The sequence below is a fragment of the Notolepis coatsorum genome (assembly GCF_963971535.1).
Source record: "Notolepis coatsorum genome assembly, chromosome: 17".
NCBI classification, from domain to species: Eukaryota; Metazoa; Chordata; class Actinopteri; order Aulopiformes; family Paralepididae; genus Notolepis; species Notolepis coatsorum.
Genome location: NC_140181.1, coordinates 7,971,964 through 7,999,788, shown reverse-complemented (window position 1 = coordinate 7,999,788; position 27,825 = coordinate 7,971,964). Strand labels below are relative to the sequence as shown.

Here is a 27,825-nt window from a genome sequence, read left to right as displayed (position 1 = left end):
AGTGCATCCACGGTTCAGCGCGATTTTTTACCCTGGTGGTTCTTATAGTGCGGTGGCTTAGCACCAGATTTGAGAAGGATGTGGACACGCCGGACAAAAGCAGCAAATCTTCCCCATGTGTTCCTCATCATCATAGCTTTCATTTTGGGGTAGGGGCCACATCATCATGAAGGATTTCAAGATGGCCGCCATGTAAAATCAAGGTTCTGCCCAGTGCCCATTAATAAATATCTTGTTCCATAGCGCGCTCAATATTTGAGCGAACACAAAGGTATTGGTATCCCTGTAAACTAGAGAAGCTAAGCTTTCCATTGGTATCATTTTCATTAAGCCTAACTGTTTTAATAGGCAATGATTCAAAATTATGTTAAATTTTCGCCTAGAAAAAACTGCCATGCTCATCTTCCAAAAGGTCCCTTGGCTGTTCACATGAATATATCAGAGTGCACATTGGTTTTATAGGTACCCACAAGCCTCTTCTTTCCAGACATACCCACTTTGTCCAACTTGCATGCTATTTGGGGCAATAATCAAGCAGGTTTGTGCATGTGGTACAAATGTGTAGAACATTTTAACAACTGCCAAACATTTTTGAATGTTTGGTTAGGGTTTGTTGTTAGAATGTTGAACATAGAAAATCAATTTGGGTGTCAAACTATACATTTTCTGGGTCAATAAATGTGTTAATACTATGAAGAATGTCACCAGATGAATATTTGTACCATTCTAACAACATATTTACATAATTTTTTACTTGTTTAACAGTCAGACATGCATGAATCGATGCATGAATTAGGATCACTCGTTACATTTATTATTATTATTATTATTATTATCATAACTCTTTAGCCCGTATAGGCGTATTTAACTGTTATGGAGATATTTTCGCGGGTCTTGTGCAGTGGTCTCGTGCCCGCGAAAATATCAGAATGTTTCATAAAAAGTCCCGCGGCATACTGGCCAGCTCTCAGTGCGCATCTCGTGACAGCTGTCGTGGCTTAAGCGCAGCCAGAGGACAGCGTGATAAGGGACATGTTTAAAAAGGCAAAACATAATATAACGGGTAAGTCAAGCGTCATTACTTTAGTTATCAATGGTAGAATCTCTGGACATAAGCATTAGGGCTGTCTTAAATACTTCGAAGCTTCGAAGCTTCGTTCGATGGCACAAGCTTCGAACATTAAAAAAAAATCGAAGTTTAAAAAAAAAAATATTAATTTTCTTTTCAAAAATTTTTTTTTTCAATTTTATTTTTTTTACTTCGATGTGTGTGTGTGTGAGTGTGAGTGTGTGTGTGTGAACTACCCATCCCAGTTAGGACATCCGAATCCCGTCCAATCTTTCGCCGTCGACTAAAGACTCACTTCTTCAACCATTATCTGAAATGATTAAAAAGAAAAAGAAAAAAAAATCTAACCGTGACTAACCTTACTGTCATGCACTTGTCCTAATAAACTAACCTACACTGTAACATACATGTCGTACAGAACTTGTAAGTCGCTTTGGATAAAAGCGTCAGCTAAATGACTAAATGTAAGTGTGTGTGTGTGTGCGCGCGCCTTGTAGAATTCCACACATAAGAAAGAAAGATACTGGGATGAATAAACAAAATAGGAAATAAAATGTAGAAATGCATGCAATACATAAATAAATATGAATCTCCATATATGAAATATAACATTTAGATAAGGTGCTACTGAGATGTTTTGGTGAGTTCTTTGTTTTTTTGTGGAAGTTGCCCTTCTTAAAAATGCATGAACATTCACTGATAATTGGTCTGTAGTGGAGTCTACAAGGTCTACATTGCCGGACCATGTAGAATCCGGACCTTGTAGACTGACATAATTCTGTGCATAGTTTAGTCTACACAGGCCATATTTCAAATAATCAAAATCTTACTTCATTCATCTTAAACATTCTTGATTTGGGGGATTGGTAGTTCCCATGAAATCTGAAGTTGTTCAAACGACAACAGCGATTCACCTTGAATTAAATCACACAGCCGAGTGAAACCTTGTTGGATGCGTCAGTCACGAAAGGGGCTACTTAATTAATTAATCCAACCCACTTTATTTATAGAGCACATTTAAAAACTGTGCTGTACACAGTAAAAAGTGCTGTACAAGTCCCACAACATAAGATAATAAAAAAAAAAAAAAAAAAAAATTTCTTTTTTTTCGAAGCTTCGAATTAAAATCGAAGCTCGGCCCCGAAGCTTCGATTGCCAAAAAAAGCTTCGAAGGTCAGCCCTAATAAGCATTATAGGGATGGGTACCGTTCACATTTGAACCGATACGGTACTGGTACCTGTGAATCGATACCGGTACCCTTTTTCGGTACTTTAGTCTCTAAAAATGTAATCTACCTACCTCAGTCGTAAAAAAAATATCCAAACTTCAAATAACTACACTTTCGACCGTTTTCGGCTTGCCATTGCCCAGACTGCTTTGTTGTTGAATCAAGTCAAATCCTAGGTAAGTGTATTCTAGAGGAGCCAAAGCTATATATTTAGGTCATTGTATTATATGAATGTTTATATGTTTATTTTTATAACCTTACATTGAAACGGCATTAGGAATATTGATTGGATTTAGATAGTCATTGAACCGTATTATTTGTCATAATAGAACCTTCTAGAACATTCGTGATGTCACAGTATGATGTCATAGTCAAACATTCTAGAACATTTGTGATGTCACAGTATGATGTCATAATGGAACATTCTAGACCATTCGTGATGTCACAGTATGATGTCATAATCAAACATTCTCTCAGAAGATCTCATTCTGCATCTTGAAACAGTACTGAACAGATAGACTAAACAACATAGATTGAAGCCTGCATTTCTAGACCCGGGTGCCTTGCCGACCGTTTCGCTGTGGAAAGAGCCGGCAAGTTGATTTACGGCTTTCAGGTGAGGAGGAATTTTCATGTGTCGAGTCGGCGGTGATTTTGGAGACTGGGAAAATACAGTTTTCTTACCTTCTAGTAGTGACGTGAATATTTAGGAAAATAGCTTTAGGATCACTTCTGTAAAGAAAGACTTCGCTGTGGAAGAGAAATAAACCATTTGGATAGCTTTGTTTTACACCAGAGCGGCTGTGGACCGTACTACTCACGAGTAAGCAACTTTAACCAGTAGAGTGGAACGTCGGCCCTGATACGTATATTGTGCGTGTGAACGTTGACATGAAAAGAAAAAAGGTTAAAAAAAAAGTGCAAACTATTTATTTTTTCTTTCTTTTACGGTATCTCACATGAATCGATACTCGGTAGTACCGATGTGTTTCGGTAAGTACCTTTAAAAGTACCGAATTCGGTACCCATCCCTAATAAGCAATGACGTTATAGTTTAAAGCTAAACTTAACTATATGTTTTTCTCTCTTGTTAGAAGAGGGATAACTTCTTCAGTTAGATTTGATTTGATCTTTATTTATCTCGAACATTTTCAACCATAAACACACATTTGTAATAACAAAAAATTAATAAAAACGAAATAAAATACAAATACATTTAAATATATCTTCCTATGGAGGGTATAATCAACATAGCTCAAGACAAATGGTTTTGTTCAAGAAGGGACAGAAAGAAGCAAAGCTTATCTGGTCCTGCCCCTTACAATATCATATTAATATGTAATAAGTTATCTATCAATACATAGTTAACTAACGGAATAGATAGTTAACTAATCAAAGTATCAGAATGTTTATAGAAATTCCTGCGGCCTGCCGGCCATCCTCTGTACGAGAGCACTCGCAAATTATGCTGCATGCATGCATATCATTGTCAAATGGTGCACGTCTCGAGTCGTGCCACTGTCGGTCGCTTGGTTGACAGTGGCACGCACGAGACCACTGCACAAGACCTGCGAAAATATCAGAATGTTTCATAAAAATTCCCGCGGTGGCCATACTCTCAGTGCACGTCTCATGACAGCTGTCGGTGGCTATACCGGTCATCAACACCGTAATGACCAAACTACCAGGATATTCTTCATAGCATTAACACATTTATTGACCCAGAAAATGTGTAGTAACTTTGACACCAAAATTGATCTTCTATGTTCAACATTCTAACAACAAACCCTAACCCAATGTTCGACACATTTGTACCACATGCACAAACCTGCTTGATTATTGCCCCAAATAGCATGCAAGTTGGACAAAGTGGGTATGTCTGGAAAGAAGAGGCTTGTGGGTACCTATAAAACCAATGTTCACTCTGATATATTCATGTGAACAGCCAAGGGACCTTTTGGAAGATGAGCATGGCAGTTTTTTTCTAGGCGAACATTTTACATAATTTTGAATCATTGCCTATTAAAATGATTAAAAAAAATTAAAAAAGGCTTAATGCAAATGGTACCAATGGAAAGCTTAGCTTCTCTAGTTTACAGGGATACCAATACCTTTGTGTTCGCTCAAATATTGAGTGCGCTATGGACCAAGATATTTATTAATGGGCAGAACCTTGATTTTACATGGCGGCCATCTTGAAATCCTTCATGATGATGTGGCCCCTACCCCAAAATGAAAGCTATGGTGATGGGGAACACGTGGAAAAAATTTGGTGCTTTTTTTGGCGCGTCCACATTTTTTTGCTAAGCCACCGCACTATTAGGGGGGCCATGTTGTTTAGTATTGATGAGAATTTGGTTTTGAATCCATGCCATGCTTCTTCCACTAGTGTACCACTGAGCTCATCTGACCAGTCCAGGCTCTCCAGTTCAAGGTTAAAGGCCTCTCTAGAGTAGGTTTTGAGGTCCCTAGATGTGACTGTTTTGTTACAGCCGGCCTTATGTTTTAGCTTTTTGCGGGTACAGAATATCATATAATGATCACTTAACCCGCATGCTATAACCCTTTTATTGGAGATCTTGGACTTGTCAGAGGTCAGGATGAGGTCAATGGTAGTCTGAGTTGATTCACATACCCTTGTGGGTTGGGTGATCAGCTGTCTGAGGCCGTGCAGATCACAAAACCTATTGAAGGATTTGAAGACGGGTGCATCTTTTTGTTGCATATCCGTGTTCCAATCCCCAATAAGAATCTTTTCAGCATCCTCATCTCCAGCTAAGCACACATCCAGAGTATCATAAAAGCCAGTTTGATGTTGTCATGTATGTTGTGTATGTCATGAATGTCATTATGAATTGAAAATGGGGACCCTGATGTAAACAAGACGAAAGTATTTCTCTGGTCTGCATCCCTTTAACAATTGTGTGCATTGAGCCGTACTGTATTGTACCATTCTGCAATCAATCAAACCACTTTAATTGAATGTAAGTATTTTATTCAAATGGTGTGTACATATTATGTGGTGTTTCTGGTCATATCTGACCAAATAGAAAATGAATGGGTCAGACTGTAATAGAGCATAATATATCATACTACTACATACGGTATTACAGGGAACTACTACATCATACTACATGTGGCACTTCAGGTATTAACATGGTACTAGAGACTGATACTACTGGGCACTGGGGGATACTTGGATACTACATGGACAGTGGTTATAAAAACCTTTTCATTTCAAGGACCCCACAATTGATACAGTATGTAATTGGCCAACATATTTTTGTTACATATGATTTAATCCAGAATGCCACAACTGTCTGTATAGTCACTCTTACACATTCTCTCACAGTACTCGCTTCTAGGGAAGATTTCGAAGAATTTGTGAAATGAAACCATTCCCCATTTTGAAACACAGAGAGACGGTGCTAAATAGTAAAGAGACTAACTCGAGTTAACACACATATATGCGTTAACCCTAGTTTCTAGAACGTAAAACATAATGTTAAATTGATTAAATCAAAGTTATCTGGTAGTAGATTAAGTCTAATATTAGACCTAACTGTACATAAGATTTGTTAGTAGCAACAAGACTAGCAGGTAATATGCCCGTTCTCTTTGCTAAATTTGTTCAAGACTGCACATTAACTTTGGTTTCTAATGAGAGAACTGCATTGATTATGGTCATTTTATGTCTCAATCCTTGATTCAAACATGAACAAATGGGTTTGCGCAGCAACATAAATAGGAATAGTGACATATTGTTATGGTCTAGTTGATTGACTGAGCTCTTGGTACAAGGGCTAACAGTAGACAACGTTTTAAAAACCGTATTTGCTATATTTTGGGATGAGGTAAGAATGTTTAAAATAGCTTATTTTCCGTCTACAAGTCAAACACATTCAGAATGTAACACGTGAATACAACCTTAAATTGTCCAAAAATAATCTGGGTTGGGCCTCTCACCTGCTAATGCTAAATTAATTATAAATGGCTGCATTTTATTATATATCTCTTTTATCCAAAGCGCGTTACAATTGGTTCCAATCCTCACAAATTTTTACCCATTCACACACCGACGGCGGAGGCGACCATGCAAGCTGCCAACCTGCTCATCAGGAGCAATTAGGGGTTAAGTGTCTTGCTCAAGGACACTTCGACATGCTGTCCGGGAGGAGCGGGAATCGAACCGAGAACCTCCGGATTACCAGACAACTGCTCTACCTCCCGAGCCACTGTCGCCCCTTATTATGCTAGCTAGCTAATGAGTAGAAAATATTATTATTGTGTTGAATGTTGTTTTGTAAATAGCCTAGGTTGCAAAACACCTAAGTTTTGAAACCGTTTCGACCGATCCATCCTGCATGCCACTGTGCAGAACTAGCACTCGGGGGTATGAGCTGTCAAATGGAATATAATTACAGACATTTCAAAGCATTTCGCAGAGATTTCTTGCAGCTGTGGGTATAATTGTAGCTTAATTGTAGAGCGGCGCTTAGGCCAGTGAGTCTTTTATGTTGCTTCCTCCTTCACGTCACGTGTTTGGATGTCGGTCAGTGTCGCCTGCTGCTCTCCCAGAGGCCAGAAGAGACGTGGAGCCTAGGACCACAACGATAAATAAATAAAACGATAATAATAACGATAATTATTGCGATATAAATTTTAATAATCGATAATAAAAAGAATATCGATAATTGCAATTTTTTATTTTAATTGTATTTGTATTGTGACCTGCAACAGGGCAGCTTTAAAACCAGAGACGGTGGACAGACTAGTCTTTCTCGCCTGCAACTTAAAGTAATGGCTTTGCTTGTCCAAATGACAATGCTGACCAAATTGAGATTTATTTATCTCTTGTCCATTTATTTAGTTTGCTTTCTAATTTAAAATACAGTTTGAAACCGTCTGTACACACAGTAGGCTATGTGTGCTAGCAGAGCTAGTCTCCAGTCCAGGTTTGTCCACCAAAAAAGCACCAAAAGATAGAAAAGAAACTAGCAGAGCCAGAACTGTTCAACTCCTCTGGAGCCACAGCCACTGTTTTTGGTACTTTCGCTTTCAAACCAGCTGCAGCCTGAGAACTGGAGTGTGAGGGGCTGTAACACTAAAGATGGCAACGGCAAAGAATTGCTGCAAAATAAACATACATTTGTTGTTTAAATAATAATACCGTAATTCCTCTAATAGTGACCCGGGCTTGTATTTGCTTAAACTGTAGCGGGTACCAGGCTTTTATTAGGAGGAGGCATGTATAAGAGAGAGGCCTATATTTCTAATTTTCAAACGGATCATAATGAATAAATCAACATTTTGTGTCAGTTTGAACCCAGTAAAATGTACTGGGTTCATTTATTGAAACCAAGTACTGTATGAAATAGTAAACAGTGCAATTACAGGTGGTCACTGGTCATTTCAACGTTTTCAAAGTGAAATCAAGTAACTAGCTCAGTGTGCAGCTCAGTATGTTAGTGACCCGGCTTGTATTAGGAGGTCGGCTTATAATTGCTTAGCTCAACAGCGCACCCGGCCATTAATAGAGACCCGGCTTGTAATTGAATACCGGTCACTATTAGAGGAATTACGCTAATAATTATTTTTTAATTGATACTAATAAAAATATCGATAATTATTGATATCGAACGATATGAAAAAATGTTATCGTGATATATCGTGATAATAAAAATGTTCGCCCCAGCCCTAGGCCAGAAGAGACGTGGAGGAGGATGGAGGAGTTTCCGGTGAGAACCGCGGAGGCCCTGTGTCTGGGAACCAGCCTCGCCCTCTCCGGCCTCTTCTACTACGTGTACCGGAAGAAGAGGAGGACGGTGGAGAAACTCAGCGTGAGTGCTGCACCTCACCTAGCGGCTTTAGCCGTTTGTCCAGAAAAAACATCCTTATGTCATGTTAACTTGTTTGGTTTTATGCCACTAGGTGTTTTTTCCCCCCGGATGTAATTCAAAATTCACATTTCAAAATGTTCAGTTGCTATCGCATGCACTTATCTGTGTTTCGTTACACATACAGGATGAGTGCATTGCTTACCGACTGTTTCGCCTGTTTTACTGCAACACTACTATCACCGACATCTAAGAAGGGAGATCCCCCCTTGAACGGCCCTTCTAAGGTTTCTCTCCTCCACATTGCCTGTGGTGCTTTTTTCCTATTGCTAGGTTTTTAGTGAGTTTTTCCTTACCTTCGCCTGGGGTATGTCTGGGAGTGTTGTTTTGGATTTCATGATGGGTTTTTTGTTCTTGATTTATTGTGATGTTTCTTCTTGACTTGTTTTAAAGAAGACGTGTCTGGCCCATGGGGACATTAACGTGTGTTGTCGGGCCTTACAAATACATTTGATTTGATTTGATTCATGTAGCCTGGTCTATAGGAGGGAACTGAGGGATTTGTGTAGAATTCTGTGTATGATCATAAGCATAATCATAAGCCCCCCCACACAAACGCTAATCCCCATGAGGTCGATCAGCACTCTCCACTAAAGACACACTGTGGACCGATGGACTGTGTATTATAAAGAGTAACAACTCTCCAGTGACCATCCCAACTCACAGCGTAACGCACCGTGCACTAGGGCTGGGCGATTAATCTAAAAAAGATCGCAATCTTGATTCATAGACCTATGCAATCTCATTTCTAAATTATGACGATTTTTTTTTGATCCACTTTTTCTCCCATTTTCTATTTTTCTCCCATCCCAATTTCGTATCATCCAATTCAACCCTCCCCTGTCACGGACGCTGTTTCTTGCCTCCCACAAGCCGGCTGCAATGTGGACTAAGTCATACATAGCACAAGTCCCCTCCGGTACTTGAGGTAACAGCAGTCGCATCTTTCCACCTGCGCGGCGCGATCTTTCAGGGGTCTGGGCTTTGGAGGGGCCCCGCCCCCGTCGCTTCCTGATTCTGCTGCGCAGGCGCACCAACCGACCTGTAGGAGTCGCTGTCCACAACGCCCGATCCCCACCCATCAGTTTCCCACCCCCTAATACTGCCAATGTGTATTAATACGGACGACCAGCTAAACTGAAAGCAATGTGGAGCGCTGGGCTCAAACAGGCAAGCCCAGCGTCTCCAGTATTCATGGTGAGCGCCTTGCCCACTGCACCACGTAGCCGCCCTTTATGACGATTTTTTTATATCCACATTTCTTTTACTTTTTACTTAACTTTTAAATGATGACGATTCTGACTTGAGTTATTTTGTTTAAGTTCAAGTCGAGCACTTTCATGTATTATGTTATGTTTAAGTTTAAGTCAAGCACTTTCATATTATGTTATGTTTAAGTTTAAGTCGAGCACTTTCATATATTATGTTATGTTGTCTGTTTAAGAGAGTGCAATAAATGATTTTATTGAAAAAATAAGAATCGCGTGAGAGAATCGTGATCTCAATTCTTAGAGAGAAAAATGGTGATTCACATTTGAGCAAGAATGGCCCCCAGCCCCACCATGCACCGTCCCTTGTGGCTCCCTGGTCATGAAAACTACTTTTTTGAAATATTTTGTGTGTGTGTGTGAGCACAGCGGTGTCTGTGTTTATTATTATTTCATGAAATTGGGAAAATATCTTAATTTTACATATATGTTCATTGTGTCAAAAGCTTATAATATGAAACACTCTAAAAAAATTGTTATAGTGTTTAGTGCCTTCAGGGGCCCTGGTCATGTTTTCTACTCCAGCCACTTCCATGTTAATAAAACCGCTATAAAACCGCCATAAAACCGCAAGTCTAAATTTTTTTTTTTTTTTATCTCTAATCTCTAATTTTCACATCATATATCGATAAATAAACAGAATAATTACACCAGGCATTCAAAATACATACAATACATACCTTTTAGTAATAGATTAGTACTAACCGGTGCTTACTAACGCTTACTAACGGCTATTTCTGACCGCTATTTCTGACCGAAATAGTCAACCTTTCTTTTTTATAATGGCAGATTCTTATTCACAGGAATTTTGTCCATTTTTCACACGCTGTAATATGGTGTCTAAAATGTATAGAAATATGATGAATATGGATATGAATATGAATTTTTTCAATAAAAACAGACATGGTATCAAACGAACACATATAAGTGGTTAAAATTCGGAAATATTTGTAATTTGTTACAGATATCTTGAGATTGGGCTATTAATGTTAATCATGGGGGAATATTTTTTTTTTAAATAGTAAACAGTTAAAATTATATGGCTTTAAACATGATGTATCATTTCATCTCTTAAGCCCAGTGAGTGTCACAATCCTTAGGAAGCCACAAGGGTTAAAGCTGCACAAAGGGAGATGTTCAACATGAAGGCCTGCACTGTTGTTATTGCAGCCCCAATGGAATGAGGAGCGCGTTATGCTCGGCCACTAAACGACACGCTTATATTTCACGTAATTTTTACAAGATAAAATCTATACCGTCCTCATTCCAAATGAAACACAATTCTTCTTTTAATGCAGCTTCTAAGTGTCATCGAATGGCTACATTTGAAGACATCAACCCGATGCTTCTATTAAAAGATGAGAGCACTCCTTTTACATTGTAGAAAAGGGATTTAAAAGCAGGTTCCGATGGGAGACGAGGTGAAGAGAGAGGATAAAGCTATAGTCAGTTACACATTTAAACAATTTAATGCCAAATTTACCGGCAAGCTTAAACCCGCTCCTCCGCGATCCTTGCGGTCGGCGTGGTCTAATCGTGCGCGGGCGGCGCGGCCTCTGTGAACGTCAGGTTTCTTAAAGATTTCCAGTTCCAGTGTTCTATTGTCCATTTTGCATGTATAACCAGTTATTATCTAATTAATTAGAATGTTGGAATACATTTTAGAATGATGAAATCAGTGTGACTGTACTCCTGAAAAAGTATAGTATGGGTTTATTTGTATTGGGAAGGATACAGACACATTAGCTGGTTGAACAACATTCGGTGGGTTTGGGCCGTCATGCTTCTTGAGGTCAGAGCAGCTCCGAGAACCAAGCTGTCACCATAGCAACGCAAATCATTGCGTCGGTCTGTGCGGTCCCCCTGGTCCACGTTACCACATCTTGGAGGCGCGCACTCAGACCCTCCTCACTTAGAGTCACGACATCTTGGAGGTGCGCACTCAGACCCTCCTCACTTAGAGTCACGACATCTTGGAGGTGCGCACTCAGACCCTCTGCCCTTTCAGTCACGACATCTTGGAGGCGCGCACTCAGACCCTCCGCCCTTTCAGTCACGACATCTTGGAGGTGTGCACTCAGACCCTCCGCCCTTTCAGTCACGACATCTTGGAGGTGTGCACTCAGACCCTCCGCACTTAGAGTCACGACATCTTGGAGGTGTGCACTCAGACCCTCCTCACTTAGAGTCACGACATCTTGGAGGTGCGCACTCAGACCCTCCTCACTTAGAGTCACCACATCTTGGAGGCGCGCACTCAGACCCTCCTCACTTAGAGTCACGACATCTTGGAGGCGCGCACTCAGACCCTCCTCACTTAGAGTCACCACATTTTGGAGGTGCGCACTCAGACCCTCCGCACTTTCAGTCACGACATCTTGGAGGTGTGCACTCAGACCCTCCTCACTTAGAGTCACGACATCTTGGAGGTGTGCACTCAGACCCTCCTCACTTAGAGTCACCACATCTTGGAGGTGTGCACTCAGACCCTCCTCACTTAGAGTCACCACATCTTGGAGGTGTGCACTCAGACCCTCCTCACTTAGAGTCACCACATCTTGGAGGTGTGCACTCAGACCCTCCTCACTTAGAGTCACGACATCTTGGAGGTGCGCACTCAGACCCTCCTCACTTAGAGTCACCACATCTTGGAGGTGTGCACTCAGACCCTCCTCACTTAGAGTCACGACATCTTGGAGGTGTGCACTCAGACCCTCCGCACTTAGAGTCACGACATCTTGGAGGCGTGCAATTTGCGCAACATCACTGTGTGGACCACGACGGCGGGCGTGAGAATGAAACCGGTTTTAGCAGCTTCCTCGCTGCAGTGTCTCCTTGGCCAGAGTGCTCACATTTTGCATTTTCTTTTTTTAAAACTTCATTTTTTTAGCGTTTATCGCTTTTCTGGTCAAGCATGACCGACAGATACAGGGTGAAACGGGATATAGAGCAGGGGAAGACATTCGGCAAATGACGGCGGGTCCGGGAATCAAACTCGGAGTCAACCAGATCCGTGACGCAGCACGGTTTTCCCCGACGCAGAAATAGCGTCGAGATATGCGGTGAGCTACTGGAGCCCCCCCACATTTTGCATTTTTCATGTGAATAACATGCAAACTGGCTTCATGATGGTGGAACGAACTTCCCACCAGTCAGGACAGCTGAAACTAGGGCTGGGGCGCGATCAATCGATTAATTCGATTAATTCGAATTCATGATTTAGGACTATGTTTAAAAATGAAAATATATTTTTATTTATAATTTTCTTTCTCAAGAGTCACCTTTTATTTTACAAAAAGTGATGTTTGGTGAAAGTTAGATTTGCACTTTATTAATCCCAATAAGGTCAAGGTCATGGTCAACTTTATTTATATAGCACATTTAAAACCAACCGAAGTTGTACCAAAGTGCTTCACGACACAGAGAAAATACTAAAAATACAATATAAAAACTGAGAAATACAAAAGAATATATATACAAAATACAGTATACACACAATCAGAAGCTGCAATACATTAAAACAATATAAAAACTAAGAAATACAAAAAATTTGAAATACAGTATGTACACAAAATCAGAAGCTGCAATACATTAAAAACAATCACGACAGGGCGGTTAGGTGGCCGAGCGGAGATTGCGTTCGTCACCAACCCCGGAGCTGTGAGCTGGATTCGCCTGTTTGAATCCAGCTCACAGCTCCGGGGTTGTCACCAGCTTGGCTGGCCGTTCACACTAATACAATTGGCAGTATTAGAGGGTGGGAGAAGCTGGCGGGGTGGGTCCAGGTCGTTGTAAACAGCGACTCCTACAGTTCGGTCGGGGCGCCTGCTAAGCGCGGATAGGACTTGAGGGGGATAGTGTGGTCCTCCCACACGCTACGCCCTCTCGATGAGAATCCGCGCTGCCAGGTGAAAAGAAGCGGTGATTGGCTGGACGTGTGTCGGAGGAAGCACGTGGTAGCCTCCACTCTCCCAGATGATCTGACTGTGGGGGGTAAGTGCGCAGCGACCAGGAAGGGACTGGGAATTGGCATACGACTAACATTGGGATGGGAGAAAATCGGAGGAAAATGGAGGGGGAAAAAGACCAAAAAAATAAAAAATCACGACACGACCAGGGATGTATGGCTTACTAAGCCTCAAAACGCCAAAGAGAACAGGTGAGTCTTTAGCTGAGCCTTAACATTTTCTAGCGTCTGAGCTGACCTCATTTGTAATGGAAGACTGTTCCACAATTTAGGGGCAGCCACTTCAAAGGCTCGGTCGCCTTTTGTTTTTTGCCTAGACCTTGGGACATCTAAAAGTAATTTATTTGATGACCTCAGTGCTCTAACTGGGGTGCAAACATGGAGAAGTTCAGCTAGGTACTGAGGGGCCAGACCATTTAAGGCTTTAAAAACAAACAACGCAATTTTAAAATCAATCCTGAAACGAACAGGGAGCCAGCCAGTGCAGGGGAAGCTAGCACTGGACTGATGTGCTCACGCCTTTTAGTGCCAGTCAAGAGGCGTGCAGCAGCGTTCTGCACTAAGGAGAGCTGGTCGAGACCCACATATAGAGCATTACAGTAGTCCAGCCTTGACGATATGAACGCATGGATGACCCTCTCCAGGTCTTTGGGAGAGAGGTAGGGCTTTACCTTTGCCAGGAGCCTTAGTTGAAAGAAAGAGCCTTTAACCACATCGAGGGGCCCTAAAATACCAGCCGAGTTTCCCAAGCGGTCCAGATGCCCAGGGCAGTTTTAAGATGCCCATTAAGATTTAGGAAATTTAGATCCATCCAAATCTTAATGTCGGCAAGAGCGGCCAGCAGATGTTCAAGACAGTTATTGCTTTCTACTTTTAGAGGAAGGTAAATTTGGACATCGTCCGCGTAGCAGTGAAAAGAGACATTATGTTTGCGTAGAATAGAACCTAAGGGCAGCATGTATAAGGAAAATTACAAGGGACCCAGGATGGAACCTTTGGGAACACCACAGGAAAGAGGGGCCACATTTGAGGAGAATTCACCCAGATGGACAGAGAAAGTCCCATCAGTCAGGTACGACTGAATTAACATAAGGGCAGCACCTCTTATGCCAACACACTGTTCTAGGCGGGATGAAAGGGTCTTATGATCCACCGTATCAAAGGCAGCGGTCAAATCCAGTGTTACCATAATGGCATCACACCCAGAGTCCACAGTTAAAATAAGGTCATTGAACATTTTTAAAAGAGCAGTCTCAGTACTATGACGAGGTCTAAAACCCGTTTGTCTCTAAAAAAAAAAGATTGCAGCTGGATGGAGATTACTTACTCCAGCACTTTGGACAGAAAGGGCAGTTTCGAGATGGGCCTAAAATTTGAGAGAACAGAGGGGTCCAAGTTTTTTTTTTTTTATTAGTGGCTGGCTGCACTAATAGCATGTTTAAAATAAGTTGGAAAAATTCCTGAACTAAAACAAGCATGCACCAAAACAAGAATAAAAGAGCCAACTGACTCAGAATCAAAAACCTCTTTTAAAAGGGCGAGAGGGAACACTGTCAGAGAGGCAGTTTGTGGGCCGCAACTCGCGAACGACATCAGACAGTGAGGACAAGGATATGGGTTTAAACTCCTCAAAAGCAGCTGGGCACACAGGTGGAACCGAGGGGTTGGGGGCAGCAAGAGGGGGTGCAGACCGAAGAGACGAGATTGTCAACAAAGACAATCATTACAGAGAGCAGGCGATGGTACAACAGGGGCAGTATCACGAGGGTTTACAAGAGAGTCAAGAGTATTAAATAGAACCCTGGGTTTGCTAATATTCTTAGAAATAAGATTGGAGATATACTCAGTTTTAGCAGCCTTCATGGCTCTCTGATACTCCATTTTACAGTCTTTTAGAATCCCAAGCGAGACATGCAACTTATCCTTCTTCCACTTTCTCTCAGCGCGCCTGCATGAGCGTCTGAGCACACGGATAGTGTTATTTATCCATGGTTCCGAAGGAGCCCTAGGGTGTTTGCTCCTCAATGGGGCGATAGAGTCTAGGATGCTGGTGCAAGTGGAGTTAAAAAGTGCAACAAGCTCCTCTACATTTAGGGCATTATACCCATCCACACTAGAAAGCACTAGGGCTGTCTTAAATACTTCGAAGCTTCGTTCGATGGGCATGGGATTCGAATATGAAAATAAAATTCGATTATTTATAAAAAAAAAAAAAAAAAAAAAAAATGCTGTTTGTTATTTAAGATGAGGTCGGACTCGGCACTGACAGATTTGTGTTCATTGTGCTGCTTTTATAAAGCCTCAAATGACGGCTTACAATATTTCATGAAAGCAAAGTGTTTCGTTTGTCTAAGATTTAAAAAGGTTTAAACTTTACAGTACTGACAAAGTGGAACAAAGTGCTGTACAAGTCCCACAACATTAAAAAAAAAAATATTTTTTTTTAAAAATTACGTTTTATTTTTAATTTAATTTTTTTTTTAATTTTTTTAAATTTTAAAGCTTCGAATTAAAATCGAATCTCGGCCCCGAAGCTTCGAATTCCAAAAGAAATTCAAAGGTCAGCCCTAGAAAGCACAGTCATTAAAAGCTGTGTGGAAATTCAGCGCAGTGTCTTGTGTTTATAGCATGAAAACGGTGTGCAGGAGGACGAATAGCAACTACAGAGCATGGGACACAGCAGAAAATAAAACAGGCATATGATCAGAAATACAAGCACTATCACATTTCTTTAACACAGACACTCAAACCATGAGACAACAGCACTAGGTCTAATGTGTGTCCTTTTTTGTATAGACATTCATCTTTGTTTGATCAAGAGTAACCTTTTAAATATATATATATATATACATATATATATATATATATATATATATATATATATATATATATATATATATATATATATATATATATATATATATATATATATATAATTATTATTAATTTTTTTAAGTGAAGATTGGTGAAAGTTAGGTTTGCACTTCAATCCCAATAGGGAAATTCATCTTGGTTTGATAAAAAAAATGTCAAATAAAAACAGCGTATTTAAATGATTTCCTTGGCATTTCTATTTTTTTTTTGTGAAAACAATTTATTTAAATCGGATGTGGTGTGGAAAAAATCTGAGATTTTATTTTTAAGCCATATCGCCCAGCCCTAGCTGAAACCTGCCCTTCTTACTGTCGTACAGTATGTACAGTGTCAATTTCAACACTGTTTGACAAACAAATACCACTTAACCCTATAGTTGCCAGAGGTGTACCTCCTTTTTAAGTCGCTTTGGATAAAAGCAAAGATATTCTATTTGGTATATTTTGATGCAATTTAACAACAATAACAACAATGTTTGAGAAGGAAAAAGTAACTTGAGTATTAGGTGACATACTTATTACAAGTTATTAAACGATCAATTTCAGTCCCATTATTTGACTCACGGCTCACCGCCCATTTCAAACAAAGTGCGAGCACTCCTTGTCTAGCTTGCAATGCCAGAGTACATGTGCCCTACACTATCTGAGCTCCGGGAGGGTCATCAAGGAGAAGCCGCCTATTCTCAGTCCTTGCCCCACAATGGTGGAACGAACGACCCACCCGAGTTAGAACAGCCGAAACCCGTGCAATCTTTCGCCGTCGACTAAAGACGCACTTCTTCAACCTTCAATTATCTGAAATGAAATATAAAAAATAAAATAATCTAACCCTAACTAACCTTACTGTCATGCACTTATAATAAACTAACCTACACTGTAGCACTTTGATGAACATTGTTACTCAGCTGATAGAGTTGTGCCCTTCCTGATGACTTGTCGTACAGAACTTGTAAGTCGCTTTGGATAAAAGCGTTCAGCTAAATGACTAAATGTAAATGTACATGTGCCAATTTAAACTAAAATGAAAACAACATTTGAACCATTTGCTCCAAGAGAGGAAACACACAGAGCTGTTGATTATAGCCTCTATAATATGTACATGGTCTTTGGTCTTCTTCATCTCAGGATGCTCCACGGTTGACCCTGGATGGGAACCTGACGGACCTTCTGAATACCACTCCAGGGAAGTGTCTGCAGTACGTTATTGTTGAAGGTAACTAACGTGGGACTGTTAGTGTTTCTCAACCCGGACACAAGCTGACTCCCTGTTTCTTTCCCTTTGAAAGAAAAGCTGTCCGCTTACTTGTGTGTGTGTGTGTCTCTCTCTCTCTCACATGCATGTGTTGGTGTCAGTGACACAGGAACTGGGGGTGCTTAGGGTGCTGCAGCACCCCCACCTGTTGGCAGGGAGTTGTAACTGCATGGGTTATTGGGCGCAAAGGATCACGGTTGAGGTTGAACACAACAGTAATGGGTAACTTACTTAGTTGCGTCTCAAAACATTTCTAAAAAAAGAATATTATGATTTCTTTAATGACCCCAAAGCAAAATGGATATACGGTATTTTTCCAAGGCATATAAACAAAGTAATTTAGAAGCTGTACCAGGCTGCACCGGGCAGAAAAGATCATTGATGCCAAGACGAAACGTCGCATTTTGCTGCATTAAGGTAAGACAATGGTTAATCTATTATTGGATGCCTTCATTTGAACACTTAATTTGCACTATATATTAACACTTTAATCGCCGAAAACGCTGTCCAGCGTCTTTCCCCGCCATGCTTATTCTGCCGATATCAATTTGATATCAATATTTCAAAAATCTGTGATCGAAATCATATTTCTCCCCCGGAGACATTATATGTACTGGTGAGCCCCTCTCAACTCTCCAGCGGTTCAAGAGCGCCATCTGGTGGCCGATCGGCGGATCGCCCAGGGCAGAAACAGGAAGTGGAAGCTGGTGCTCATTTCAATTCGGTCCGATCACTCGCTAATAGTCCCAGGACTCGAGCTGATCACAACGGATAGCAATCCGTTACCAATAACTCGATAAACAACATGATTTGGACGTATATACTATTATACAACCTGGAGATGGATCGCATATTTCGACACCCCATAATAGAAACATTTCTGTTCCACGCTCATCTCCCAACGGCGCGAGGAAGCTACGGTGAGTTTCAGCGTTATTTTTTAATGTCTTCGATACTAACTACTCTAATGATCATATCACCCACACTAGATGAATGATATAACGTTGCCCACGGAATTATAAACGACCCCCCCCCCCCCCCCCCCCATCCGGTCAACATCAGATGAAGTAGTAACTTCTAGAAGCATGTCCATTTGAAATGTTTTATCTTGCGCCGATTGCTATCAAACTGTATACAATCATCAATATAATGCATTTAGGGCTATAAATCACGTTCTGGAGAAAGCTGCAGAAAACGATAAAAACATACTTATACTTTAGACCGTATTTTAGTATGAATATGTGAATGAAAAAGTATAACATTGCTACACCCTGAACAATAGATGCTTGATGTTGAATGGGCCATAGTAATGTCAATTTAGCAATACAATTTAAAAAGTTATAGCCCTGCAAAGAAGGGGAACTTCTCCATAGACAAATAGAGCTGGCGAGGGATGGTAAATTATGAATTTAACCCCGGCGATCAAAGTGTTAAAAGAGTGGGGCTCGCCTTGCATAGCCTAGTGGGTGTGTGTATATTGACAAAAAAGGAAAAGATTTGCGCGCAGCGCGCGTCATTGCCTATGACGTTATTATATCACTTATCTCCGCACCCCCAACTCTGACTGACTTCCCGCGTCCCTGGTTGGTGTGTGTGTGTGTGTGTCTCTCTCTCTCTCTCACATGCATGTGTTGGTGTGTGTGTGTCTCTCTCTCTCACATGCGTGTGTTGGTGTGTGTGTCTCTCACATGCGTGTGTTGGTGTGAGTGTGTGTCTCTCTCTCTCACATGCGTGTGTTGGTGTGAGTGTGTGTGTCTCTCATGCATGTGCACGTGTGTGTGTCTCTCTCACATGTGTGTGTTGGTGTATGTGTGTGTGTCTCTCTCTCTCACATGCATGTGTTGGTGTGATTGTGTGTCTCTCATGCGTGTGTGTGTGTGTGTGTCTCTCTCTCATGTGTGTATTGGTGTGTGTGTGTGTCTCTCTCTAATGTGTGCTTGTGTGTGTGTGTCTCTCTCACACGTGTGTGTGTGTGTGTCAGTGTGTGTCTCATGCATGTGTGTTTGTGCGTGTGTGTCTCTCACATGTGTGTGTGTGTGTGTGTGTCTCATGCATGTGTGTATGTGTGTGTCTCCCTCTCTCACACATGCGTGTGTTGGTGTGAGTGTCTGTTTGTGTGTGTCTCTCTCACATGCGTGTTGGTGTGGTGTGTGTGTGTGTGTGTCTCTCTCATGCGTGTGTGTGTCTCTCTCTCATGTGTGTGTTGGTGTGTGTGTGTGTGTGTGTGTGTCTCATGCGTGTGTGTGTGTCTCATGCGTGTGTTGGTATGTGTGTGTGTCTCTCTCATGCGTGTGTGTCTCATGCGTGTGTGCACGTGTGTGTCTCTCATGTGTGTGTTGGTGTGTGTGTGTCTCATGCGTGTGTGTGTGTGTGTCTCTCTCTCTCGTGTGTGTGTGTGTCTCACATGTGTGCGTGTGTGTCTCTCATGCGTGTGTTGGTATGTGTGTGTCTCTCTCTCATACGTGTGTGTGTGTCTCATGCGTGTGTGCACGTGTGTGTGTGTCTCATGTGTGCGTGTGTGTCTCTCATGTGTGTGTTGGTGTGTGTGTGTCTCATGTGTGTGTGTGTGTCTCTCTCTCGTGTGTGTGTGTGTGTGTGTCTCATGTGTGCGTGTGTGTCTCTCATGCGTGTGTTGGTATGTGTGTGTCTCTCTCTCATGCGTGTGTGTGTGTCTCATCCGTGTGTGCACGTGTGTGCACGTGTGTGTGTGTGTGTGTGTGTGTCTCACGTGTGTGCGTGTGTGTAGGCGCGGTGCGGCCCCTAGGGGCACCCCTGAGGAGCCAGTTCCAGGAGGGCGCGGTGGGCGTGATCCAGAAGCTGATGCTGAGGGAACACAAGCTGGTCTGGAACAGCTTCGCTCGCACCTGGTCAGTGAGACGGCAGCGGCAGTTAATCCAAGGAATCGGGATTTCTTTTATATATATATATATATATATATATATTTTTTGTGGTTCACCACTGATGAGCTTTATTTTATTTAATTTTTTGAATTTTTATCCAATGCTGCAATAAGTGGGGAAAAAAGCTATATATCCATGTTGGATATAATGGATATACTGTTGAAAAAGCCATATCCATGTTGGATATAATGGATAGTTGGATACTCCACACTTTCCTTTTCTTTTTTCATTGCCGAAAGATCGGATCGGAAAAAACCGGTATCACATGATCGGGATCGGATCAGGAGCAAAAAAATGCGATCGAGACATCCCTAGATACGACCATAGCACTCCTCTCGGTACACTAACAAGAACGGTGTCGTCTGCATAACGTCATATATCTTTCTATATTGAAAGACACAGTCATAGATGGACTGTGTTTATATAATTTTTATTTTTATTTTTTTTTTTAAGTGGTTCTGGTTAAAGTAAACCAGACCCGTTATCACCTCCCTTCTTCCTCTGCAGGACGGACAGCGAGCGAGTGTTGCACCAGCGGGTGAACGCGGTCCCCTTCAACCTGGTGGGATCGGACGACGCCACCATCAGGGTGCTCTGTCCTCTGGAGGCGTCCGGCCTGGAGATGGAGATCGTCCACGAGAAGTTCCACCAGGCCACGTACGGCTTCAGCGACATCATAGGACAGTACCTGAGCGGCGAGAAACCCAAGGGACAACTGGAGACCGAGGAGATGCTGAAGGTCAGGCCTGAGCCCAAACGTTCGAACGTTCGAACCTTCGTTCGTTACGTTGGCATTCGAATTCTAAATCAACATTTGAACTTTTAATTTTTAATTAATTTATTTTTATTTTTATATATATATATATATATTTTTTTTTTTCTATTCATTCTGTTTAAACCAATGGGGGTTTTCTTCACAGTTGCAGATAAAGATTAGGCTACACTAATATTAATACTAATAATACAGTATTGAAAAAAACTGATGAGTTATATTCATTAAAGAAAGTTGATTTAATTGATTTAGTTCAGCTGGGGCTTCTCCCTGGGCTGGGTCTGGGGCTGGAAAGTTGATTTAATAAAATTTAAAAAAAGACAAATTTAATCAGATTAATCACTTTATTCAAATTGAGGATTTAGTTTGAGGATATAAACGTCAGTTCGAAAAACCCTGACGAAGTTCGAATCCCAAAAACAGGCTTCGGGACAGCCTTAGCTGAAGGTCAGCCTGAGATTGAATGAATGAATGAAAACTTTATTTAACAGATTGCAGAATGGGTACAATACAGTACGGCTCAATACACACAATTGTTAAGGGGATGCAGACCAGAGAAAGACGTTTGTCTTGTTTACATCAGGGTCCCCCATTTTCTCGATACCGATTGGAGAGGTAATAGTGTTTCACTGTGCTGCTTTCTTATGTCTGGTAATTTTTTGCATGGTGTTATTCACTGTCAAAGATGCAAAGAAAAATCATAATTCATATTCTCCTTTTGTTTCAGCACAATTTAAGCAAGCCTAGTAATAGACACAATATTTCTGACACTGGGAATACATTCACTGAGGTCTATAGATGTCCCTAGATACCAAGAACATGCAAATGGACCTTGTAGAAGTGGTGCAATATTCAATTTACTTAGTTATGTATTTTAGGCGGGTTTTCAGAAAATAGGGCTCTGGGCTTAAGAGGTATTAATAGTATTTCAAGGTGCCACTCATAGAGTTAATAGTATTTCACTGTTCATAGATTTAATAGTATTTCAAGATGTTGCTCATGGAGTTAATAGTATTCCAAGGTGCCGTTCATGGAGTTAATAGTATTTTAAGATGTTGCTCATGGAGTTAATAGTATTTCAAGATGTTGCTCATGGTATTTCAAGGTGCCACTCATGGAGTTAATAGTATTTCAAGATGTTGCTCATGGAGTTAATAGTATTTCAAGGTGCCACTCATAGAGTTAATAGTATTTCAAGGTGCCACTCATAGAGTTAATAGTATTTCAAGCTGCCACTCATAGAGTTAATAGTATTTGAAGCTGCCGCTCATGGAGTTAATAGTATTTGAAGCTGCCGCTCATGGAGAAAAATAAAATCATTTAGAGCAAAAGAAATAGTTTCAATCCAATAAATGCACTTTTTGGTGTTTGTGTTTTACAAGCCACCAGTGAATGCTGATATTCTTCTTAATAAAGATGACATCACTGCTTTAAGTGTGACGACAACACTGCCCCCCCCTTGCTTTCCCCAGGTGGGCGCCACCCTCACGGGCGTGGGCGAGCTGATCCTGGACACGGACCGGGCCCTGAAGCTCCGCCCACCCACCGACGGCTCGGAGTACTTCCTGAGCACGGCCGACTTCGAGAGCCTGCGGACGGAGCAGGAGAGCCAGGCGGCCGTGTGGCAGGTCCTGGCCTCCGTCTTCGCCGTGGCCGGCGCCGCGGTCCTCCTCTGGGTCGGCAGGCGCTACTACCGCGGCCTGAAGGTGCGCTGGGAGCAGGACCGGCTGAGGAGGGAGTTCGAGAGGCTGGGGGGCGGCGGAGGAGGGGGCGGGGCCACTCAGGACGAGGTGCCCCTGGAGAACGCCTGCGTGATCTGTCTCAGCCAGCCGCGCGGCTGCGTTCTCCTGGACTGCGGGCACGTGTGCTGCTGCTTTAGCTGCTACCAGGCCCTCCCTCAGCCCACCTGTCCCATCTGCAGGCGGGGCATCAAGAGAGTGGTACCCCTCTACCAGGCCTGAGGCTCGGTACCCCTCTACCAGGCCCCTCCCCCGGCCCACCTGTCCCATCTGCAGGCGGGGCATCAAGAGAGTGGTACCCCTCTACCAGGCCTGAGGCTCGGTACCCCTCTACCAGGCCCCTCCCCCGGCCCACCTGTCCCATCTGCAGGCGGGGCATCAAGAGAGTGGTACCCCTCTACCAGGCCTGAGGCTCGGTACCCCTCTACCAGGCCCCTCCCCCGGCCCACCTGTCCCATCTGCAGGCGGGGCATCAAGAGAGTGGTACCCCTCTACCAGGCCTGAGGCTCGGTACCCCTCTACCAGGCCCCTCCCCCGGCCCACCTGTCCCATCTGCAGGCGGGGCATCAAGAGAGTGGTACCCCTCTACCAGGCCTGAGGCTCGGTACCCCTCTACCAGGCCCCTCCCCCGGCCCACCTGTCCCATCTGCAGGCGGGGCATCAAGAGAGTGGTACCCAGTGTTAATTTTGGCAGCTATTTTAATTTTAGGTTTAGTCTTAGTCGTGTGTCAAATGCTCCTTTTTCGTTTTCATCATATTTAGTCACCTTCATTTATTTTTTGTTTAGTCAGTTTTAGTCAACTACAGGTCTGAGCATTTTAGTCTTAGGCTACGTTTAGACGAGCGTTTTGTGAACAGAAACCGCAAAAGTCATCTTGCGGTTTCACTTTTAATTTTACGTTTAGACGAGCGTTTTGGGGTGGAATTCTCCGTGCAGACGAGGCTGTAACGACGGAGACCCGCTGTCACACGATTGGCGCATATGTCACATGACGTGCTGTGAAGACCCGCCCTACTCTGCCTCTGATTCGCAGACTGTGGATGGGGAATGTGATTGTACCAAAGCAGAGTCACTCACAGACAGTGGGTCCACTCACGCCGCGGGACAGATTCTTGTGTATTTAACCCTTTCACTGCCACACGACAGCCGGTTGTGTGATAGTAAAGGGTTAACCTTCTGTCGTGTGGCAGTGAAAGGGTTAAAAGTACTGCCAATGTAGCCTTCAGGTGATCTCCGTTGATAATAGTCAGACATACTTGCTTTGTTTACGTCTCGGCTACTGGCGCATACCTGCTACCTGTGACGTAAGCAGTACGCGCGACCAGAGCCGTGACAACCCTTTCGTCATCGTTTTAACAGATTTATACGGTTTTACAGTTTAGACGAGAGCGCAAAGCTTTTGCGTTTCTAGGAATTCCACCCTGGAAGGTAGTCTCACTTTTTTGCGGTTTCACCCCGTAAAAACGCCGTTTCCGTATAAACGAAAGGCACATCCGATTTTTTGCGGATTCACCTGCTAGCGTTTCCGTCTAAACGGGGCCTTAGTCAGTTTTGTTGACAACGATATTTAGTCATCATTTTCGTTGACAAAATGAACACTGGTGGTACCCCTCTACCAGGCCTGAGGCTCGGTACCCCTCTACCAGGCCTGAGGGGAACCTCGTCAAGGACATCGACCGCCCCTGAGCTGCTGCCAGTGCTGTTGGACATTACTGGGACCTTGAACACTAAGATAAGATAAGATCTTTTACACAGAATACTGTCAGCTTTACAGTCTAGGGCTGGGCGATATGGCAAAAAATTATATCGCGATAACGATATGATAATGTTATCATATCACTCGATATCGATAATTATCGAAATTGTTCTAAGTAAAAAGAATTGTATGTTTGTTGTATGTTTATTTTGCAGCAATTCTTTGTCGTTGCCGCCATCTTTAGTGTTACATCCCCTCACACTCCAGTTCTCAGGCTGCAGCTGGTTTGAAAGCGAAAGTAAACCGGCTTCTCTGCTGGCCGTGGCTCCAGGGGAGTTGAACAGTTCTGGCTCTGCTCGTTTATGACTCGCGACTGGAGACTAGCTCTGCTAGCACACATAGCCTACTGTGTACAGACGGTTTCAAACTGTATTTTAAATTAGAAAGCAAACTAAATAAATGGACAAGAGATAAATGTATCTCAATTTGGTCAGTATTGTGATTTGGACAAGCAAAGCCATTACTTTAAGTTGCAGGCAAGAAAGACAAGTCTGTCCACCATCTCTGGTTTTAAAACTGCCCTGTTGCAGGTAAAAAAAAAAAAAAAAATGCTGATGTTTTTTTCTTTTCGATATCGATTATTAAAATATATTGCGATAATTATCGTTATCGTTATATCGCCCAGCCATACTTTACACTCAAAAACTCAAAGGAAGGTCCTTTCTATGCCGATCTAAAATACTGTACCGAGAGGGATTTTCAGTGTTCTTAACACTTTGAGAGCCCACCACGTGATAACACGTGTTATCAGCCCGCCCCCTGAATGCCCACCACGACAATTAACGCGTTATTTTTTTATTAGCGATCTGAATTCATATTTCATCAACGGAGTCTCCCGTTGGTAAACCAGCCCCATCAGGAGCTCGGATGTGAAAAAACCGCCCCCTATTGTCTCCCAGATGGTAATGCACCCTTTTGGAATGGACTCGATGAAAATGGATGAGAAAAGAAAAATCCGGAATCCACATTTAACTTCTCAGGCATGTACCCCGAGCCGATCAGACTCATTGTGGACCATCAGAACAGCGTGGAATATGTGTTTACAGTATGTAGGATCAATAAAGCGATCGATTTTTGGAATGGCGATCAGGAATTGGAATGATCTTTTTGGAGAACATCTGATCTGAGGTAAGGAATCTATTTTACATGTCTTGGGATAATCAGAGTTGTATTCGCTGAGCTCTCAGCATTCGCCCTATGTGTGTGTGTGTGTGTGGGCGATGGCTTTGAGGAAATCAGAGAATCGATTTTTCAGATCGCCTATATAGCGTGCATACGTACACATAATATACTATCGATAATCTAGCGTTTATTTGAAAACGATTCATAAATAGGCCAAAAAATTACAACGTTCTAGAATATTCCAGTAAAGGGCGTTTATCACGGAATCTTTTTATTTTCCTTAAACGAGGGCTTTTCAAAATGCCATAAAACGGAAATGAACCGATAAAAAAACAATCCGCTTCGACAATGTTGACTGGAAAATGAGTCATTGATAAGCGACGGGCAGATTAGACACATAGCCATAATTTAAAACATAGATTAGGCATTATTAACGCTAACATTGAAGTGGATGATGGGCATTCAAGCACTAAACCGTGCACCCCCTGGTGGGCGCTGAAAGTGTTAAAAAGGAGACGTATACACAAAATGTGAATTTTGATATACTACTATGTGTTGTGATCACTAGTAGTACACGTAGTATGTTTTGATGCAGCTGGTTTGTCCTTCAAATTGTAACTGTGTGTGAAATTTGTGTGAAAAGACATGTCCCGTCACTTTAAAAAAGTGTGTAAATGTGCTGTGTATAGACTATATATGTTTATTTTCCTACATGTTTTGTCGCGTGCCTTAATTTGGTGATTTAAGCCATCGCTGCTGTCATAGGGAGGCACTGATACGGCGTTTCCCCCCGCGCCGTATCCTATGTTAGCCTGGCATGGTTATAGGGAGGTAGTCTGACGTCACTTTAGTTTCCCGCGAGGTCCACCCGTATAGGGATTTATCAGTGGGAAAATGTATTATCGGCTATTGCCTCATGAACATTGGCAAACTTTCCATTTTTGCACAAAATGAGTTCCCTTCTATCACTAACATTATTGTTTAAGCATTTTTGGTTGAAATTAAATCATACGTAATTATTTTACGATTTAATTGCGAATTGTTTCACGTTGAGCTATAGATTGTGGATGCATACGCTCACAGGAAGGTACACCATGCCAATGTTCACGCTTTATTTGTTTTAAACGAGACGAAAACGAGATATGAAAATGTGTCCATATGTGGAAATACATTGCAATTTCAAGTGAGGTGGACCGGCCGGAAACAGCAATGGCGTAACCACTACACCTCCCTATAGACCAGGAAGTAACCACTACACCTCCCTATAGACCAGGAAGTAACCACTACACCTCCCTATAGACCAGGAAGTAAGTAACCACTACACCTCCCTATAGACCAGGAAGTAACCACTACACCTCCCTATAGACCAGGAAGTAAGTAACCACTACACCTCCCTATAGACCAGGAAGTAACCGCTACACCTCCCTATAGACCAGGAAGTAACCACTACACCTCCCTATAGACCAGGAAGTAACCACTACACCTCCCTATAGACCAGGAAGTAACCACTACACCTCCCTATAGACCAGGAAGTAACCACTACACCTCCCTATAGACCAGGAAGTAACCACTACACCTCCCTATAGACCAGGAAGTAACCGCTACACCTCCCTATAGACCAGGAAGTAACCACTACACCTCCCTATAGACCAGGAAGTAACCACTACACCTCCCTATAGACCAGGAAGTAACCACTACACCTCCCTATAGACCAGGAAGTAACCACTACACCTCCCTATAGACCAGGACGTAACTACTACACCTCCCTGTAGACCAGGAAGTAACCACTACACCTCCCTATAGACCAGGAAGTAACCACTACACCTCCCTATTGGTGGACATCCCCCACGCGGAGTGATTGCATTTAAACCCTGGTCGTGAAGAGCCGAGCTTCCAGCACACACCCGCTTCAGTTACTCACCACGTGGCTAGTAGCGATGAAGAGCCGAGCTTCCAGCAACACCCGCTTCAGTTACTCAC

General features: G+C 42.5%; 1 protein-coding gene across 1 annotated transcript in view; it reads left to right on the top strand.

Moving 5' to 3' along the window:
• mul2 (mitochondrial E3 ubiquitin protein ligase 2) overlaps nt 1-27,314 on the top strand; it is a 36,269-nt gene extending 8,955 nt beyond the window's left edge. Inside the window, exons 2-6 of the mRNA XM_084332879.1 lie at nt 7,994-8,138; nt 17,429-17,516; nt 20,302-20,422; nt 20,963-21,194; nt 22,700-27,314. Coding sequence (XP_084189005.1) covers nt 8,022-8,138; nt 17,429-17,516; nt 20,302-20,422; nt 20,963-21,194; nt 22,700-23,188 — 1,047 coding nt within the window. The 5' untranslated portion in view covers nt 7,994-8,021 and the 3' untranslated portion in view covers nt 23,189-27,314. The remainder of the gene's footprint in view (nt 1-7,993; nt 8,139-17,428; nt 17,517-20,301; nt 20,423-20,962; nt 21,195-22,699) is intronic.
• Nucleotides 27,315-27,825: the final 511 nt, after the last annotated feature.